The following is a 17,551-nucleotide window of genomic DNA, read 5'->3' as shown; positions in this document are numbered from 1 at the left end:
TTCTATTCTATTCTATATTTCTATTCTATATTTCTATTCTGTTCTATTCTATTCTATTCTATATTCTATTCTATTCTATTCTATTCTATATTCTATTCTATTCTATATTTCTATTCTATATTTCTATTCTGTTCTATTCTATTCTATATTCTATTCTATTCTATTCTATATTCTATTCTATTCTATTCTATATTTCTATTCTATATTTCTATTCTGTTCTATTCTATTCTATTCTATATTCTATTCTATTCTATATTCTATTCTATTCTATATTTCTATTCTATATTTCTATTCTGTTCTATTCTATTCTATTCTATATTCTATTCTATTCTATTCTATATTCTATTCTATTCTATATTTCTATTCTATATTTCTATTCTGTTCTGTTCTATTCCGTTCCGTATTCCATTCCTTTCTGTTCAGCCACTGGGCCTGGTGCCCCTTGGGGCGGGTTCCACCCTTGTGGGCAACCCGGAGCTGCAGAGATCCGCACAAAAGCAGGTCCGTGGGCCTCCTAGGGCTGGGCAGGCTTGGTCAGGAAGCCCGGAAGAAAAAGGGCCCTTTGCAGGTCTCCCCCTTCTTGGCCAGCCCTAAAAAGAGCTGAGTTGATTTCACCCCCCCTCCATGGCAGACACAGGGGAGGACTGGAGTTCAATGGAAGAGGACCACAAGCACATCTCTGGCCGAAGGGCTGGAACGGTCTGCAGGGCCTTCAGGAGGAGCCTCCCTCGGCCAGAGAGGAGAAAAGGAGGCCGGGAAACCCAAGGAATTTGCCAGCCTGGGAAATACTAAAAGCTCCGTCAGGGGAGAGGAGCTCCTGAGCGGATCTCCCACGGCTGCTTGCGCCGGCGTCCACCTGCTGCTGCCTGGCCAGGGTTCTTCTTTCAACACACAATCAGGATCGGATTCCCAGAAACGCGGAAAGGAGACGTGGGTGGCCGAAGGGCCGCTCTGCTCCGTCTGAAAAGGGCAGCCAAACCAACGGAGGCCGCCCTGCCCACCAGGTCTGCAGGAAGAGCCCTCTGCTCATTGGGGGGGGGGCAGAGACCCTCTCCAGGGCTGCCCCCGCCTCCGTCAGGCCCTCTCAAGTGCTGCAAGCCAGCCTGGGATGACTTTGCCAGACCATTTCTCTCTTCTCTCCCCCCCCCCTCGGGGGTGGGGGGGGTTGGGAAAGAGGAGGAGGAGACGGGGAAGGAACATCTCAACCTCCTGCACAAGATGCCAATTTTTTTTTATTTTAAGCCCCTCGGCTCTTACACGTAATGGAGAAGAAGGGAGAGAAGACCATCTGGGGATGAACATTCCTCCCTTCCGTTTATCCCATCTTCAAAATAAAAACAGAATCGCACAATCTGGACGCCACCCGCAAGGTGCCACTTCAAGGATGCCGTAAAGTCCAGGTTTCTGTGGCTTCCTTGGTTTGCTTCTCCTTCCGATGAGCATCTATGAAGTGACCGTCTCCTTCTAAAGAGCAGCAATTCCTTCTGGAACATTCTGGGGGAGTCCAAAAAGCTCAGCAGAGGGATCTGCTCACCACGCACTCCAGAGCAGGGCTTCGCCTCCCCGTAGCCTTTTTTGACTGAAAGACAGAAGCCTGCCAATGAATTTATGAAGAAGATATGCAGTAGTCATCCGGGCACGCAGCTGTCCTCTCCTGGGTCAACACTGCTAACGTGGGATGTTTTTGCATTGACAACAGATGGAAATGTAGCCCTCTTTTTCCCTTTCACTTTTAGAGTTAGATCAGGGATAGTCAACCTTGGCTCTTTTATGACTTGTGGACTTCAACTCTCAGAATTCCTGAGCCAGCTAAGCTGGCTCAGGAATTCTGGGAATTGAAGTCCACGAGTCATAAAAGAGCCAAGGTTGACTACCCCTGAGTTAGATGATGCTGGGAGGGGGGATGTGAACAAGAGTCCAGCTAGACATAACAACACTAAACCTAGTGTGAGAATCAAGGTTATTGAGCCGAGACAGGCTGGAGAACTGGAGAGGCAGTCTGGGCTTCAAGCTAATTGGGGAATGTGATTTATGACTGTTAATTGGAGGAGGGGATTGTGCTTTGATACTATGTGCCCAGGGGAGGGGAATTCAATTTTCGGCTTCGATTATGTAGTGCCGATGCTATGCTACTCAAATAAAAGGTTCTTTAAGGTAAACAATGCCTCCAAGTTCTTTTGAAGAGTTTCATCTGTCGGAACCGGGACGTCGTGGGTGTCTCAAGCCCTGCAGCTTCTGCCCAGACTCAGCGCCCTCACCTGCTCGGCTCCCCTGAAGCAGCAGAGCCCGGAGGACAGCCACCCCAAGTCCAAGCCCCCCAAGGATTTTACAGGCAGGGGCTGGGAGGGCCTTTCTGGGGAGCAACGGCTTAAAACAAACTGTGCTGGAGTCAGGAGCTCCAGTGACAGCCCGGACACTGATTAGCAGGCCCAACACTGGGGGGGGGGAGGGATGTCACGAGAATAAATCGAACAACAGAATGCCTGGGGAGGTTGTCAGCCATCCAGGCCACGACTGTCTCCAGGGTGCTTTTTTCAAAACGCAGCTGGAATGTTTTTTCCTTGTGGAAGGAGACGTTTCGCTTCTCATTCGAGAGGCTTCTTTGGTCCTGGCATCCAGCCTTCATCTGCTCATCCAAGATGAAGCTTCTCGGAGGAGAAGCGAAATGTCCTTCTTCTTCCTCGGGGGAAAAACAGTTGCCGTTTGAAAAAAGCACTTTTGAGACAATAACGAAGCTAGAAGGGACTTTGGAGGTCTTCTAGCCCAACCCCCTGCTCAGGCAGGAGACCCTGGACCATTTCAAAGAAATGGCTGCCCAGTTTTTTTCTTAAAAACCTCCACTAATGAAGCACCCACAACTTCTGGAGGCAGGTTGTTCCTCTGGTTAATTGTTCTGACTGTCAGGAAGTTTCTCCTTAGTTCTAGGTTGCTTCTCTCCTTGATTAATTTCCATCCATTGCTTCTTGTCCTGCCTTCTTCAGGGACTTTGGAAAATACGGTTGACCCCCCCTTCTTCTTCTTTGGGGCAGCCCCCCAAATACTGGAACACTGCTATCATGTCCCCCCCCCTAGTCCTTCTCTTCATTAAACCAGTCATACCCAATTTGAGAATATGTCTGGTTTAATGAAAAGAAAATGAGGCAGGGTCTCCAAGGAGAAGCACAAAGATCAACTGGATGATTCCCCCAGAGCTATTTTGACCCCAGTTGTTGGGAGTTGGGCAGTATGCAAATTTAATAAACAAACAAACAAACAAACAAACAAGAGGATAAATAAGAGAACTCTTGGGATCAGGCCATGGGCCTCAGTAAGAGATCCTCCAAGGATCCACTCGGGAGGGAATCCCTCCACCAGGACACCAGTCCAGAAGCACCCTAGCCCCCATCCTCTGTAATCAGTGTGTTAAATTTCAGACACCCCTCCTCCCCCCCCGCCAGCCAAGGAGGTCCTGGCTGGAGATGAGGAGACCCAACTCTTGACAAGAGCAACTGAAGGTCCATCCAAGAAGCTCTGCTGCAGCCTTACCTGGTGAAGCCGTCACTTTTCCTCTTGATGAAGGGCTTCAATGAAGACTTCAAGCTTCTCCTGGATCTCCCGAACTTTTTCTGGAAAAAAAAATCAAGTCCCTGCCTTCAGGCCCAGAGAAGGAAGACGAGGAAGGCCGCACACGGTCTCCGGTTCGTCTTCTGCCCCATCCGTTGTCAGAAGGCAAACGGCAGGCAAGGTGGTTCATCCAGATGTGTTCCCCCCAACTTGGTTCTTTTTAGATCAAGGGGTCTCCCAACCTGACTACTTTTAAGACTTGTGGACTTCAACTCCCAGAATTCCCCAGCCAGCAGGGCTGGCTGGGGAATTCTGGGAGTTGAAGTCCACAAGTCAACCTGGCAACTCCTGATCTAGATGAACTAGACCAAACGCTGATCTAGATGAACTGGACCAGAAGCGACTAGGCTGGGAAAAGCTTAAACTTGGGACACCTGTATTTCATTTAGTAGAGTTTTCATTTAAAATATTATCGTTTAGCAAATACTACATAGCCATGAAAAAATAAAAGTTGGCACAATGGCATTCAACAGCACGTATTGGTTATATTCCTTTCCGGGAACGCCCGGAAGCCCAACTGAAACGTGTTGTGCAAATGGAGAGGGGGGACTTCAGGGATGGGAATCGGGTCTTCTCCGAAAGCCCCCTGCCCCCCCCCCGAGGCCTTGAACTGGGAACAAGAGAGACGTTGGGGAGTTGAACCCTTTGGGGTTATCAGCTCCCCAGGAAAATAGTGAGTCTGCTGGATCCAGTGCTGGGAGCCAGGCTCCCTTCCTCACCCATGGAGACAGGGGAGGATAAGCCCCCAGGACCCCCAGATGGCACCAGCTGTGAGAGGAGACAAGGAGGACTTGGGACCCCTCTGGCAGGCAGGGTGCCAGGGGCCAAGACTGGCAGCTGGGGCAGAAGAGCCGCTGAGACAAGCAGCCATCCTGCCCCATCTCCCTGGCCCCAAGACCAGGAACTGGACGAGGCAGGGCGGATTCTGGAACTGGAAAACAAGGAGATGCCCAGCTGGCAAGATGCACCCCCTGCCCCCGGGCCTTATTTCCTCAGGGGCACCTTGATATGTGCCGGCACTTTGATTTTGTGCCGACCCTGAGCCTGTTTTATGCGGAGGAAAAGAGAGGCAGTTCCTGTCTCGGGTGTCAGAAAGCCGGAGAAAGGAGGAGGCAGCCGGATAAAGGAAGGGAGGAACGAATGACTGAAAGGCTGTGGGTGTTGTTGAGCAGCAGAAGTGGTCGTCCTTCCTGGGCCAGGAGAGGCAGCGTGTGTGTGTGTGTGTGTGTGTGTGTGTGTGTGATTTGGACCTGCCCGTTACAATTATTATTAAATTTGTTTGCTGCCCATCTTGCCACAAGGCAACTCACCCCCCTCTTGCTCCAGATGTCGAGGAAGGATGCCAGACAATGTCCCTTGGGGAGGGTGAGAGAGGAACACCCTGGTTCTCCCTACACCTGTTAAACAGCCCCCCTCCCAGCCCCCCCAGCCCAAGGCACAAAGCCCCCCCCGTCCCAGCCGCAAGGAGCAGGATTCCGCAGCAGCCGAGCCGGGAGCGCTGAACCCCCTGCTCCTGCCATTGACCGGGTGTTTGCTCAAAGGATGAGCCGTCCCGGGCCCCCTTCTTCCCAGCCCCTCATCTGGTCATGAATATTCCCATAATCCTTTCTCCCAACATCCCGTCAACTCTGCCCGACACAGAAGGAAGAAAGCCTGGGCTATTCAGCGGCTTCAAGAGACCCATTCATCTCGGCAGCCTCTTTGTCCCCACATGAAACAACATCCGTGGGCCACTCGTCTCCCTTGCATTAATCCTCTGATCCGGGGCTCACAAGCAGACTAATTGATCTGTAATTAGGATCTGAATACACTCGGAGAACACAGGAAAAGACCCGGCCCCAGGACCCAGGCGGGGAAGGGGGGGGGGCTCGGCTCAAGATGGGAAGGAGCCTTGAAACACAACCGCCCAGGATAGAGCTGGAAGGGACCTTGGAGGTCTTCTAGCCCAACCCCCTGCTCAAGCAGAAGATCCTATGCCAGTGATGGTGAATCTTTTAGAGACCGAGTGCCCAAACTGCAACCCAAAACCCACTTATGTATCATCGGGTGTCGGGTGGGCGTGGCCCGTTGGGTGGGCGTGGCTGCAGTGGTAACGGCAGACTGGGTGGGACTAAAAAGTTCAATCAATCAATTCCAACTTTGCAAGATCTTTTTTTTCCTGTGAGAAGTTGAAATTGATTGATTGATTGAACCTTTTTTTTTTTTTGGACATGGCGGCAGAGGCCTAAAGTGAAAAGGTTTTATAAAACCCAGCTGAGGGCCTAGGACTGGGGCGATGGCGCGTGTGCCCACAGAGAGGGCTCTGAGTGCCGCCTCTGGCCCCTGTGCCATAGGTTCGCCACCACTGCCCTACACCATTCCAGACAGGTGGCTGTCCAGTCTCTTCTTCAAAGCCTCCAGTGATGGAGCACCCACGACTTCTGGTGGCAACTTCTGTTCCACTGGTTGATTGTCCTCCCTGCCAGGAAGTTTCTCCTTAGTTCCCGGTTGATCCTCCGTGGGCCGCCCTGACTGTCCTCTCTGCGGCTTCTGCACCAGCAGCGAAGGCACCAAAGGCCACGTTGCAAACGCTGAACGGAGGCCTCTCAATGCAGAGCTTGGCAACCTGTGGCTGCGATGGGAAGACGTCAGGGGCAAAACTGGGAACGGCGATGGGGCTGCGACTGACGGGTTTGGTTTATGAAACTCGCTGGTCATTTCCCACAAAGCTTATCCTGCCATTAATGTGGCAGTCGTGAGCTGCTTCTACGGCTGACTGACGATCCCCTCTGGGTTCTCTTCTGAACGGCGGGTCACCCAGCGAGACCAGTACGGGGCCTTATCACAGTGGTTCTCAACCTGTGGGTCGGGACCCCATTTGGGGTCGATCGACCATTTCACGGGGGTCGCCAAGCAAGGCTGTCTGCCATTTTTTTTGTCTGCCATTTTTTTGGTCCGCCATTTTTCCCCCTTTTCCAGCGGGTGCCTTCCCTCCCTTGGGCTGGGCCAGCTGGTGGTCGGCCTGCTCCGTCTCTGCCGCTTGCCAGCTACGCCTCGGCCGGCGCAGGGGGCGGAACCACGCATGCGTGGCGCTCCCGGGCAGGGAAAGTCCTCGACTTACGACCGGTTTAGTCCTCGACTTACGACCGGTTTAGTCCTCGACTTACGACCGGTTTAGTCCTCGACTTACGACCGGTTGGGGTCGCAGCATTAAAAAGGTTGAGAACCACTGCCTTAGAGGCCAAGGACTTTACCCCCGGGATGCCCGGCCGGAGCGATGCCACAGCTACTGAACAGCCGAGCGATGGCAAAGCTGCAGGATCTGATCTAGTCACCCGGAGGGGCTGCCAACGATGGTCTTCCCAGCCAACAGGAGAGGGCAGGGCTCTGGCCATCAAGGGAAGGCTGTGGGAGATGTGGGGCTGAGGGCTTCCGATGTGGGGTGCATTTCTTTCACTAGGTTCCCCCTTTCCCCAGAATACCTGAGGGGCTGCCACAAAGAGGAGGGGGGTCAGCTTGTACTCCAAAGCACCAGAAGGCAGAAGAAGAAGCAAGAGAAGGGAACTCATCAAGGAGAGAAGCAGCCTCCTGACAGTGAGAACAATGGATCAGGGGAACTACCTGCCTCCAGAAGTTGTGAACGCTCCGACACTGGAAGTTTCTAAGAAGAGATTGGATGGCCACTTGTCTGAAATGGCATAGGCCAGGGGTAGGCAACCTTGGCTCTTTTATGACTCGTGGACTTCAACTCCCAGCACAGCTGGCTCAGGAATTCTGGGAGTTGAAGTCCACGAGTCATAAAAGAGCCAAGGTTGCCTACCCCTGGCATAGGGGTTAGACTAGAAGACCTCCGAGGTCCCTTCCAACTCTTGTTACTCTGCTAGAGCTGAAAATGGCCTCCAGGAAGCTCCCAGGAAAAGGGAACTGGGGAGGGGGCAGGGGCTAAACCGCCAAAGACCCCCAGCCGAGACCTTCGCTGGCTTCCCCTCCCCCTCTGGGGCTCCGAGCTGGCTGCAGACCCCTCCCTCTTCCGGCACTTCCGGGGAGGAGGACCCCATTGTGACTAAAAGCTGCTAGAATGAAGTGAGCTGAGCCGGGGGTCAGGCCCCACTGAATGGCTGGGGTCTTTTGGCCAGACTGCTTGACAGGAAGGTCCCCCACTTTGGAGCGGGTCCCCCTTGTTCATCCCCCCCCCAGAGGAAAAGGCCAAACCAGGAGGGAGGGAAGCCACCCAGGTCGCCCGGGCCAGAGACAGAACCCCATCCATCACTGGCCCAGACAGATGGATGGGAAGCCCCCCCACCCCCAAGGCTGGAAACCAGATGGGCAGTGAATGGGCGGGGGGGGGGGGTCACGGCAAGGCAGGGAGGGTCCGCCCGTTGGAGGCGGCGTTTGTGCTGCCAGCAGAGAAAGCGGGTCAAGACGGAGATGGGGCGGCCGGCGGGGGGCTGGGAGGCCCTCCCTGGGCTCTGCCACAAAGGCCGGCCCTGTTCCCCGTCCCACTGCCGGGCGGGTGGGTGGGAGAAAGAGGCGCTTGTCGCAGGCTCTGCCGCCCTGGCCGGGGCTTCCCTGAGAGGCCGAGACGGGCAGACGAGGCCGGGGGATTCTTCCCCCATTCGCTCACTTGGGAAGCCCCAGGACAAAACCAGCCCTTGGAGCGGGACCTGGGCAGTTCAGGAAGAGTCCCCCCCCCACCGAATCAGAACGAAGGGGGGGGGGCGCCCAGGGAAAGCCGACACCGCCGGCCACGCTGACGGGCATCCATCACTGCCAGGCAGGCAGTGCTTTGCACATATACTGAGAGCTTCTGCACCGGAGACAAATCCCTTGTGTGTCTAATCACACTTGGCCAAATAAAGAACGTTCTGTTCTAGTCTGTTCTTCTATTCTTATTGGCAGCACCGAAATTCAAAAGGCCGAGCATATTTACCAATGGCATAAACACGTAGTAGTTCAGACTGCTTTGCCCAGAGCTTAATCACGACCCTCAGGAAAGAGAGGAAATAAGTGCCCAAAGGGGTGGGGGGGGGGGATGGCAGGGGCGGGGAGAGACCAGCACAAAGGCCTGCCTTCTTGGGGGAGGATGACACCCCCTTTTAGGGCAGCCTTTTCGGAGCAGGGGGGCCTCCAGGGGGGGCATCCCCTGCGTGTAGAGACTGGGCTGCCTGACGCTGCCACTGCCTCCCTCGGCCTCCCTCCCGGGGACAGGCCCGGACAGGAGAGGGCCTTGGTGGGCCAGGAAATGCTCCTCATGCAGGAATTCAGCCGGAGATTACCCAGCGCCAACACCCACGGAAGCCCTCTGGGAGGGAAGCCCCCAGCCCTTTGCCTGGCAGGAAGCTGGCTGCCCCCCTCTGCCCCCCCGGAGGTATCTGCCTCTCTTCCGGGGGGCAAACATAGCAGCCCCTCTGGCAGCTGGGCAAAGGAGACCCACCCCCAGCCCGTGGACTCTTCACCCCCCCCTTTTTCCTGCCTGCAGGAGAGAACCAGGGGAGGGACTGTTCCTCCTTGCTGAAAACTGGCCTGGAGGCTTTCCGAGTGGTGAAGACAGCACTCCGTGTCCTGGGTTTGGATATTTCCAAGGGAGGGGAAGCAGGAAACCAAGGACCCACCAAGGACCCTCTGACCCACTCTGAGCAGGGCAAGCCACTTCCCATGAACAGAGAGCAGACCCCCCCCCTCTAGCCCTGATGATGTTCCCTGGCTGGGTCACGAGATGCCTGCAAGGAGACTGCCAGGCTCAGAGGGCACCAGGGACCCCAGAGTCCTTTTCCTCCTCCTCCTCCTCCTCCCTGCAAACCCCCCTCTCTTCCAGCCCTGATGATGTTCCCCAGTCGGGTCACGAAACGCCTGCAAGGAGACTGCCAGGCTCAGAGGGCACCAGGGACCCCCCCCCTCACAGCCCCAGCGATTCTCTCCCACCGGGTGAGCCACAGAGTCCAGAAGGCTCCCAGAGGGAGGCACCCACACTGCAACGCCTCTCCTGGACTGTGGCTCAGACAAAGCGGGCACCCCGGGGAGGCTCAGACACAAAGACCCAGAGGCAGCCAAGACGGTCCGGCCAGGCGCTTCCTGGGGTTCTTAACCGTGCAGCGCCCAACGCTTCTCAAGTGGCAGAGCGTCCCACTGGCGCAGGAAGCCCCCCCCCCCCGGTGACTCCAGCCGGGAATACTCACTGAGGTCCTCAGCCAGCTGCACTCGCTTCCCCGTCAGCAGCGTCACCTTCTTCCCACCGTCTTCGGCAAAGTCCTCCAGCACCTCTTTGACGTTCTTCTCCAGGCGCCTCACTGCAGGGGGGGCCTCGGGGTTAGCGGAACTAGTTCTGGGGGGTGTGTGTGTNGGAAATAAATGCCCAAAGGGGTGGGGGGGGGGGAGATGGCAGGGGCGGGGAGAGACCAGCACAAAGGCCTGCCTTCTTGGGGGAGGATGACACCCCCCTTTTAGGGCAGCCTTTTCGGAGCAGGGGGGCCTCCAGGGGGTGGATATCCTCTGCCTGTTGTGAATGACGGCAAGGCCTCCAGGCAAGAGAGGCTGGGCTGCCTGACGCTGCCGCTGCTTCCCTCGGCCTCCCTGGGGGGGGAGGGGGGGGACAAGCCCGGACAGGAGAGGGCCTTGGTGGGCCAGGAAATGCTCCTCATGCAGGAATTCAGCCGGAGATTACCCAGCACCAACACCCACGGAAGCGCTGCTCAGCGGCTGCCACCGGGAGGGAAGCCCCCAGCCCTTTGCCTGGCAGGAAGCTGGATGCCCCCCCCCAGAGGTATCTGCCTCTCTTCCGGGGGGCAAACATAGCAGCCCCTCTGGCAGCTGGGCAAAGGAGACCCACCCCCAGCCTGTGGACTCTTCACCCCCCCCCCTTTTTCCTGCCTGCAGGAGAGAACCAGGGGGGGGACTGTTCCTCCTTGCTGAAAACTGGCCTGGAGGCTTTCCGAGTCGTGAAGACAGCACTCCGTGTCCTGGGTTTGGATATTTCCAAGGGAGGGGAAGCAGGAAACCAAGGACCCACCAAGGACCCTCTGACCCACTCTGAGCAGGGCAAGCCACTTCCCATGAACAGAGAGCAGACCCCCCCCCCCTCTAGCCCTGATGATGTTCCCTGGCTGGGTCACGAGATGCCTGCAAGGAGACTGCCAGGCTCAGAGGGCACCAGGGACCCCAGAGTCCTTTTCCTCCTCCTCCTCCTCCTCCCTGCAAACCCCCCTCTCTTCCAGCCCTGATGACGTTCCCCAGTCGGGTCACGAAACGCCTGCAAGGAGACTGCCAGGCTCAGAGGGCACCAGGGACCCCCCCCCTCACAGCCTCAGCGATTCTCTCCCACCGGGTGAGCCACACCGTCCGGAAGGCTCCCAGAGGGAGGCACCCACACTGCAACGCCTCTCCTGGACTGTGGCTCAGACAAAGCGGGCACCCCGGGGAGGCTCAGACACAAAGACCCAGAGGCAGCCAAGACGGTCCGGCCAGGCGCTTCCTGGGGTTCTTAACCGTGCAGCGCCCAACGCTTCTCAAGTGGCAGAGCGTCCCACTGGCGCAGGAAGCCCCCCCCCCCGGTGACTCCAGCCGGGAATACTCACTGAGGTCCTCAGCCAGCTGCACTCGCTTCCCCGTCAGCAGCGTCACCTTCTTCCCACCGTCTTCGGCAAAGTCCTCCAGCACCTCTTTGACGTTCTTCTCCAGGCGCCTCACTGCAGGGGGGGCCTCGGGGTTAGCGGAACTAGTTCTGGGGGGTGTGTGTGTNCCCCCCCCCCCGGTGACTCCAGCCGGGAATACTCACTGAGGTCCTCAGCCAGCTGCACTCGCTTCCCCGTCAGCAGCGTCACCTTCTTCCCACCGTCTTCGGCAAAGTCCTCCAGCACCTCTTTGACGTTCTTCTCCAGGCGCCTCACTGCAGGGGGGGCCTCGGGGTTAGCGGAACTAGTTCTGGGGGGTGTGTGTGTGTGTGTCCCGGAAGGGCTTTCTCCAAAGGCAGCTGGACTTTTTGTTTTTCCCTTGAAGACTTTTCGCTTCCCGCTTCAGAACTGAGGAAGCTTCTCGGATGAGAAGTGAAACATCCTCAAGGAAAAAACGAAAGCCCAGCTGCCTTTGGAAAAAACCACTTTTGGGGACAACCTGGATCATGGACCCCACAGGCATTTCCGCAGGAGGGCAAAAGTGCCGGGGAAAGGGAGGCTCAGGCCTCGGAGGAATCAAAGAGGAGAAAACCACGGGACCCGGAGGGCACCTCCTGGGGGGTCCAGATCCAAAGGAGACGGAGGTCTCACCTTCAGCCAGGGCTGAGCACCCTGGCAGGAACGGAGCCACAGATGCCAAGCAGCTCCTGGGAAGGGCAAGTTTCCCAGATCCTGGAGGGGCGTCCGAGATCAAGTGGGGGCTGCTGGGCCTGCCCCTTCTCTCCTACCCGCCACCCGGACTGTCCCCACCAGAAGCCCACCCATCCATCCATCCCACGCGGGGCTCCTACCTTCGGTGTTGGCCAGCTGCTGCCTCAGGGTGTTGGCGGTGATGGACAGCATGCGCTGGATGCGCCAGAAGAGCACCACGTCGTTGCACTCCAGCTAGAGGAGCAGAGGGACACGGCGGTGAGCCCCAAAATCTGCTCATCGCATGGGGGGAGGGAGGGCTGTGCAAATCCAGCCCAGCCCAGCAGGTGAGCGTATAACACACGAATCCAGAATGCAAGTAAAGGCAGAGAAGGGAGAGCGATCCCACACCAGGGGCCCTCGGACAGCCCAGCGCATTGCCCAGACAGAGCAGCTGGAACCAGATGTTCACTGCAAGGCTGCCACCTAGTGGAACACCGCAGGAGCACCATCCTCTTGGAGCACGGACATCCCGGCTGGGCAGGAGAGGCCCCCCCCCCCCTCTCTCTCTCTCTCTCTCTCTCTCTCTCTCTCTCTCACACACACACACACACACACACACACACCCCTGGCTTACCTCCGAGTCCACAAAGTGCCTCTGGTAGTAGTAGAAGCCCCTCCGGCAGAGGTTGCAGTGGCCCAGGGATTTCTTCAGGAAGTGCTGCCTATAAACCTGGTGCCAGGTGTCCTTGATCTGGGAGCAGAGAGAGGGAGAGGCCTGGTCCCTCAAACGGAGGCTCTCTCGCTAAGGAGTCTGCTCAGTCCTGGACTGGGGGAGGCCCTCTCCCAAGGCCCCCGTCCTGAGCAGAAGGCAATCCGCAAAAGACCGCCTTCCCTGCTGTGTGGGCGGAGAACGGCTGGCTAGTCTGCCCGGACCCCCTTGGGGAATGCCCTGCGCTGCCCAGGGGAAAACAAGAGGCCCGTCTGCGGTCATTTGCCCCAGACGGAGGGCCAGGGTTTAATTTCCTGTCCTTGGGGACAGAAGCGGCTGGGAAGGTCCTGGGGATGACTGACGGCCATGAGCTCCAGGGAGAAATTCTGACACCGAGCAGAGAACGAGAGGGAGACAGAATCGGGGCTTCCAATGGTCAAAATAAAAAATAAAATAGAATAAAGTACACCAGAGTTGGAAGGGACCTTGGAGGTCATCTAGTCCAACCCCCTGCTCAAACAGGAGACCCCATAATGTTTCAGAGAAGTGGCTGTCCAGTCTCTTCTTAAAAGCCTCCAGTGATGGAGCACTGGGTTGAATTATGGGACCCTGGCGGCTCAGTGGTCAGCAGGCAGCACTGCGGGCTGACTCTGCCCACAGCCAGCAGTTCGAGTCTCAACGGCTCAAGGTCGACTCAGCCTTCTGTCCTTCCCAGGTGGGTAAAATGAGGACCCAGATTGTTGGGGGGCAAGAGGCTGACTCTATAAACCGCTCAGAGAGGGCTGCAAAGCCCTGTGGGGCAGCGTACATAAGTCTAAGTGCTGTTGCCAGCCCGGAGCCCCTCCCTCCCGGGGGGCTTGTTTCTAGGGCCCGTTTCCCCCAGTGGCTGATCCAATGGCCGTCCTGGGAAGGGCTAACCCCGGACAGAGGAAGCCAGCTGGAATTGTGGTCACTACTGCTCCCACCCAGCACACCTCCACAAATCCTGGGGGGGGGGCTCCTCCCTGGCCAGCCACTCGGCCGCCAGCAAGTGCAAGAAGACACCCTCCAGGGGACGAGAGTGGGCGGATTTAGAGGAAGGGGGGGTCTTACTGAAACCCTACCTTCCCCACCCTATCCCACGGAGTCCGAAGCCAGGTGCCTTACCAAGCAGGGGTCCACCGCCACCCCTCGGGCCTCGAGATTCTTCCGGACGGTGGTGACCTCGTCGTTGGCCAGGTAAGCCGGGTGCTCCTCGTTGCATCTGATCATCTTCTCCAGCTCGTTTTTGGTTTCGTTGCGGGTCGACTGGCGTGGAAGAGGCGGAACGGCCCCGTCAGCCCCTCGCAAGGGGTGGGGGGGAACATTTCAGCGGTTACGGGATGCCCTCCCCCTCCTGGCTTTTCCCCTGGGCTTGGACGGGTGTGTGTGTGTGTGTGTGTGTGTGTGTGTGTGTGTGTGTGTGTGTTGCAGGAAGAGCTTGCCTGTTTAATGGAGGGCCTCAGTTTACCCTGTGTTTCTATTGGGGTTATTTTTACCCTCCTGGTTTATGGTTTGGTTTTAAGCCAACATGAGTCGGTCCCCTGTGATTTGGGCAGCCGAAATGTTGATTGTGCTTCTCCTTGAAACTGGAAGGAAGTGACAGCAGGGCCATACTTGACATTAATTAAAGATTCCCCACACTGAATCCAGGTAGTCCTCGGCTTACACCATTTAGTGACCGATCAAAGTTACAACGGCACTGGAAAAAGTGAATTACATTCGTCTTTCACACTTAACGACCGTTGCAGCCTCCCCAGGGTCACGTGATCAGAATTCAGACACCTGGCAACTGCTTCGTATTTATGACGGTGGCAGTGTCCTCCTTTGCAACCACACAAGAAAAGTCACCTAACAACTGTGTTACTAACCTAACAACTGCAGTGATTCACTTAACAATTGTGGCAAGAAAGGTCACAAAATGGGGCAAATCTCACTCCACTCCTGTCTCACTTAGCAGCAGAAATTGTGGTTGTAAGTAGAGGACTGCCTGTGCAAGGCAGAGGGAAAGGCTAACCCTGGAGCAACGGCCTCCCTACCGAAGGAGGAACGCGAATGCCGCCAAGGGGGAGACAGGCTGAGGCTGGAGGCCCCAAAGACCCCCCACTCCCCAAATAAAATGAGTTCTGAGGAAGGGGGAGGAGGCACCGCTGGGGAAGGCCTGCCTCCCCCTGGGAAAGAGCAAGAGCTGGCAGGCTCCCCCAGGGCGAAGGAGGAGAAGCAGCGGGAGGAAGCCCAGAGTGGAGAAGCGGGACTCGCACGGGTCTCCCGCGAGGGGGTGCAGCCGGCCACACGGAGGGGAGGGAGCCCCACCAGAGGGAAGGGCTGACCCGGGGTGAGACACCTGCACATCCCTTTACCTGCTCTTTGCTGCGCTTCACCCAATACAGCCACCTTTTCCTCCAGTCCGGCCCCACCATGTCTTCAATGACCGATTCCGCTAGACAGAAGCGAGACAGAGGCCCCCCCTGAGTCCCGGAGGCCGGAAGACCCTCGCCCGAAGCAGGGAGAGAAGAGGCGCCCAGCCACATCCGGGGGGGTGGGCTGCCAAGGATCCACCAACCCCCCTTCTGGGCCTCTGACCTAGGAAGCCCCCCCACTTTTGGAGGCGAGGCTGGGCCATCAGAGCAGCGGCTGTGAGGTGGCCTGAGAGAGGCTGAAACCGGAAGGAAGGAAGGAAGGAAGGAAGGAAGGAAGGAAGGAAGGAAGGAAGGAAGGAAGGAAGGAAGGGAGGGAGGGAGGGAGGGAGGGAGGGAGGGGCACTCACTGTCCTTCAGACGACTCTGCAGGGTCTCCTCCATGAACTGAATGGCGGCGTCCCACTGCTGCTTGTCCGAAATGGAGCGGTCCTCCAGGGCGTTGTGCTGGATCACCCTCTGCCAAGACGGAGCACCGGCGTCAGGAGGGCCCCTCTGCCCCCGCCCCACCCGTCCCGAGGGGCTATGTGCGCGTGTGGGGGGGCAGAGGGGGGGCTGCCCCTACCAGGCTGTCCTCCGCCCGCTCGTTCCACTTGTGCCTCTTGATGCTCTCCTCCTTCACGGCCTGCTTCAACTTGTCAAAGATGTCGTCGTGCTCCTTGCCCTTCTGCTCCGTCATGAAGCGGGAAAACTCCTCCTGCAGGGTCTCCCAGGCCACCTGCGCAGGGGCGGGAGGGGCGCCTCAGCAAACGGCAGGCAAGGTGCCCCCCCCCGCCGTGCCCTCTTGCGCCCTGCCTGCCAGCCCCGGCGGCTCACGTGGGATTCCCCATCCTCTCCAGGCGTGGACCACCAGGCCCCCTCCGAGCCAAAGCCTCTGGATGGGGGTTTCATGGGGGAGTGGGGTTTATCCTCCCCCAGCTGCAGGAAGGATTCTCCAGGCCAGAGTCCCCCCCACACAAAAAAAGCATTTACTTCTGGGTTTTGGCAAATGGTTTGGTTCACGATTAGCTTAATGACTGCAGGGTTAACTTAATGACCACCACAAAAAAATTGGGTCTGTCACGTGACTGACTTTTATGGCCATCACAAGTTATGACGCTGATGGGCAGGCCCCATTAGTGTCGATAACAACAACAACAGCAAACAATAACAACAATAATAATAATGTTGGGAGGGACCTTGGAGGTCTTCTAGCCCAGTTAAGTGGTCCTAACCTACCAGAGCCTTAAGCCAGTCTCCCTCCTGGCTGAGGGCTTCTCTCTGGGAAACGCAGGGGGGCAGTGGGACCCCCCAGAGGGGCAGGGGGTGGCAGACCCCTCACTCAAGGACCTCTGTCCCGCTGCCATGCCCACATTCGGGCTGAGAGACAGCCTGCGCTGGCGGACGCTGTTTAAGCCACCAAATCCGGTGGCGGTCCAATTTCAGCTGAACTTGAACGGCCTTTAAGAAAGGAAAAGAGGCTTCAAAGAGAGCCTACGTGGTTAGGAAAGCAATTGGCAGGGGAGGCCGCCCGGCACGTGGGGCAGATTGAGGGAGCGGCTCTTGGCCCCCGTTTGGGAGGGATGTGCTGGGGGTCTCGGCATACTAGTGCAGGGGTAGGCCACCTGGGCTCTTTTATGACTCATGGACTTCAACTCCCAGAATTCCTGAGCCAGCCATGCTGAGGGGAACGGTAGAGGTTTCCAAGCTGAGCCAGGCTGGCTCAGGAATTCTGGGAATTGAAGTCCACGAATCATGAAGGGGGCCATAGTTCCCCCATGCTGGCTGAGGAATTCTGGGAGTTGAAGTCCACGAGTCATAAAAGAGCCAAGGTGGCCCACCCCTGCCCTAGTGGAAGGCCTGAGTGGGGCAGGGAGGGCTCCGAGCGTGGAGGGGAGAGTGGGACCAGCCCTGTGTCTCCCAGAAAGGAAGGAAGAGGTGAGGCAGGGACGCCAGAGGTGTGTGTGTGTGTGTGTGGAGGGTCAGTGCTGCCGTCCTGCTTCGCCCCTCCACTGCTTTACTGATGCCAGACTGCCATGAACCATGAAGGGGGGGAAGGGCGGGGGGGGAGGACCTTGAAAAACGAAAAGTAAGTAGGCAGCCTTGGTGCCCGAAACCTTTCAGAATCTGGCTCCTCCAGCTTGGCAACCCCTTGGCTTTCATAAAAGTACACCTTTCACCGAAATGGTATAGGGTTTCCTGCCTGAGCAGGGGGTTGGACTAGATGACCTCCAAGGTCCCTTCCAACTTTATTATTATTACTAGAAAAGCAGCCGAGGGCTCTTCTTTCCTCAGTGACCCCACCGGGGGGGGGGGGGGAAAGAGAAGGGCAACAACGCGATCGGCCGCTCTGCTCGGGGCCGAGTCCCCCCAGGGAGGGGAAGGCGGAGAGACCTCCCCGGGTCCCCCTGCCGGCTGCCACTCACCTCCACGGCCTTGTTGGGCAGCTGCTTGTCTGTCCACTGCTTCAGCCGGATGTCCACGGTGGTGTTGAAGGTCCCGGCGTTCAGAGACTGGGCTGCTGGAAGGTAGATGTTCTCTATCAC

At 57.1% G+C, this 17,551-nt stretch overlaps 1 protein-coding gene across 1 annotated transcript in view; it reads right to left on the bottom strand.

The window, feature by feature from the left end:
* Window positions 1–1,270: 1,270 nt before the first annotated feature.
* The window catches only part of OPA1 (OPA1 mitochondrial dynamin like GTPase), a gene marked incomplete at its 5' end in the record, with an annotated part of 62,467 nt that continues 46,186 nt past the window's right edge, over window positions 1,271–17,551 (bottom strand). The window contains 10 exons of the mRNA XM_015820723.1: window positions 1,271–1,579; window positions 3,526–3,605; window positions 11,354–11,464; window positions 12,041–12,134; window positions 12,517–12,633; window positions 13,738–13,878; window positions 14,970–15,049; window positions 15,377–15,485; window positions 15,592–15,744; window positions 17,432–17,549. Coding sequence (XP_015676209.1) covers window positions 3,538–3,605; window positions 11,354–11,464; window positions 12,041–12,134; window positions 12,517–12,633; window positions 13,738–13,878; window positions 14,970–15,049; window positions 15,377–15,485; window positions 15,592–15,744; window positions 17,432–17,549 — 991 coding nt within the window. The remainder of the gene's footprint in view (window positions 1,580–3,525; window positions 3,606–11,353; window positions 11,465–12,040; window positions 12,135–12,516; window positions 12,634–13,737; window positions 13,879–14,969; window positions 15,050–15,376; window positions 15,486–15,591; window positions 15,745–17,431; window positions 17,550–17,551) is intronic.

This window comes from Protobothrops mucrosquamatus, unplaced genomic scaffold (assembly GCF_001527695.2).
Source record: "Protobothrops mucrosquamatus isolate PMUCROS unplaced genomic scaffold, P.Mucros_1.0 scaffold1167, whole genome shotgun sequence".
In the NCBI taxonomy this organism is placed as follows: Eukaryota; Metazoa; Chordata; class Lepidosauria; order Squamata; family Viperidae; genus Protobothrops; species Protobothrops mucrosquamatus.
Note: the sequence above shows the minus strand (reverse complement) of the source record. Positions and strands in the feature narration are given on the sequence as shown.